Source organism: Acomys russatus, chromosome 3 (genome assembly GCF_903995435.1).
Source record: "Acomys russatus chromosome 3, mAcoRus1.1, whole genome shotgun sequence".
In the NCBI taxonomy this organism is placed as follows: Eukaryota; Metazoa; Chordata; class Mammalia; order Rodentia; family Muridae; genus Acomys; species Acomys russatus.
The window spans coordinates 82,609,690-82,612,268 of NC_067139.1; the positions used below are offsets into that span (position 1 = coordinate 82,609,690).

The following is a 2,579-nucleotide window of genomic DNA, read 5'->3' on the forward strand; positions in this document are numbered from 1 at the left end:
CTCAGGTGTCTCTTTCAGATGAGGAAAGTAAATATTAACTGTTGTATGTAGAGACAGAGTTGAACAGAGGTCCTGAAATACATTCTAATTGACACTCTATTGTGCCTTCTATACAGACATAAGAATTTACACCCAGCATCATATTGCCAACAGTGAAGCAACCACAAAATGCTAATGCTAAGGTTTTGAGCAAGTATAGCTCTGCCCTCAAGATGGCAGTGCTTGCACTGGCCTGTCCCTAGGAGCTCATGTGTGCATCAGGTCTCTGATTGGCTGGCTGTATTTCCTGAGAATTCTCCTTTTATGTTACAAGAAGGAGCTGATGAAAAGGGGCAGCCGTTTTGGGGTGCCCTTCTTCAGAGAAACCATGGAGAAGCTCCTAATTGTCTGCTGGGTGGTTTTATGGCCGTATTTCCAGTGTAAGTGAGTAGGGGTTAGCCAGAGGCCATAGCAAGGCAAAGAATTAGAATTTGGGGGGAAATGTAATTCCTTGAAGTAGGCAGAGGGGACAAAATAGGCTTATTTCTACATAACCTGAGATGCATATAGAGAATAAAAAAGATACCAACTACAAGTAATAAGTGTAGATAATTGATATCTGGAATCTCACACTATTTTCTCAATAGGGGTGGCTGGCAAGACCCAAGTGCAGCAGAATCCACAGTCCCTGGTTGTCCCTGAGGGAGAGAACTGTGTCCTTCAATGCAATTACACTGTGAGACCCTTTAACAACTTGAGGTGGTACAAACAAGAGGCAGGCAGAGGTCCAGTGTCCCTGGCAGTCCTGACTGACAGCAAGAACAAAATATCAAAGGGAAGATACTCAGCAAGTCTGGACGCAGATGCTAAGCACAGCACCCTGCACATCACAGCCTCTCTGTTGGATGACACTGCTGCCTACATCTGTGTGGTGGGCGCACCGTGCTCCCCAGATACGCACAGCCAGTACCAAAACCTGATGCTGGAGTCTTGAGGAAGGCATAGGTGACTGAGAAGTCTTTTCAACACTGTATCCAGGAATGGAGTTTCCCTTTCTGTGCTATTACTGTCATTGGAAAGACAGTTTTAAATCAGTCTGAAAAGAAAGTTTGACGGTTTCTCTATAAAAATAGATTTTTTTTTGAGAGAAACATGACAGTATAGGAAAGCAGAAAATCCTGTCAGCCACTGCAAGGTGGGGAGATGGGGGAAATATTAGCCTTTTCAGTTAACCACAGAAGTTAGAGAAACAGCTAGAAAGCCCAGAAGATTAAGGAAAATAGTTTAGGATGGCAGAGCCATGTGTCTGTGTACAGAGGACAGCCAGCATCATGTCCCAGGAGAAAGGATTGTACCAGAGCTACATGCTTAGAAATGGAAACAGGAAACAGTTGTAGGGAGGAAAAACACTTCCAGGAAGTACTAGTGAGCAGAGGAGAGGGTCCAAAAAAGCATATGGTCACACTGTGTACAGCTCTTCACAAGACTCTTGGAGGCGCCATCTCTACCAGACATATTGCTTCAGCATTTTTGCACAAGCTGTGTTCCTTAGGCAAAGTTCAGGCAAGGAAAGGCATCCAGTGTTCCTTCTTTCATGTGTTAATCTTTTACAAGGATTAATTTTTATTGATAATTTAAACATTTTAGAGAATTTGTACATGTGGTCCATATTTAGATGGTTTCTACACCACCTTCTCCCCTTTAAGTCCTCCCACATTTTCCTTACTCTGTCTCAAATTTATATCCTCTTCTTTAATTACTCTTACACACACACACACACACACACACACACACACACACAGACACACACACTGAAAGAGAGAGGGAGGGAGGGAGGGAGGGAGGGAGGGAGGGAGGGAGAGATGGCTGAGTCTATTTACTATTGTTCCTATGTGTATTTGTTTAGGATGACCACTTGGGATTAGATAACTTAAGTCTTATCCTTGGAGAAGTCTGGTTCTCTCTCTCTCTCTCTCTCTCTCTCTCTCTCTCTCTCTCTCTCTCTCTCTCTCTCGGCACTCATTAGTTTTCTGCCTCTTTTTATCTAGGAATAAGGCTTTGGGAGATTTTCCACATCTATGTTGACATGTCTGTTAATGCTGTCATTTTGCAGCTCTTGTGTTGGTGACCATATTTTTTGAGATTTCATGGGTGCGGCTCTCCTGATCTACACAGAAGGCACAATCTCTCAGCAACTGTCCGTGTCCTCTGCTTCTTACAATCACTCATCCTCCCCTTCCACAATGTTCCTTGAATCTTTAGTGTAGGGGCTGGAGGGTAGATACATCGGTAGAGCCTGGACACTCTGTGGTCAGTTGACCATGTATGGACTTGTACAATAGTTTCTTTGGTTCACTGCAAAATGAAGCTCCTTTGGCAAGGGCTTCGAGCTGCACTTACTTGTGTGTATAAAGGTAAGCATTTAGAATTTGTTAGACATTGTACTGGTTTAAAGAAGTGGAATTAGTATGTTTTCTTCTAGGATTCATGGGCTCATCAGCCATAAGTAGGTGAGCTGGTGGAGAGTACCAGGCATGGGTTTCCTTCTATCCAGCCATGCAGATGTTGGCAGCTACCATGACAGGCACTGTGCAATCCTA

The 2,579-nt window shown here is 43.8% G+C and overlaps 1 gene segment (V, D, J or C); it reads left to right on the plus strand.

Annotated features, from left to right (window-relative positions):
• Window positions 1-367: 367 nt before the first annotated feature.
• LOC127187164 (T cell receptor alpha variable 10-like) lies at window positions 368-973 on the plus strand. The segment is given in 2 exon segments: window positions 368-419; window positions 627-973. Coding segments are annotated over 2 exon segments (399 nt in total).
• The last annotated feature ends 1,606 nt before the right edge of the window (window positions 974-2,579 follow it).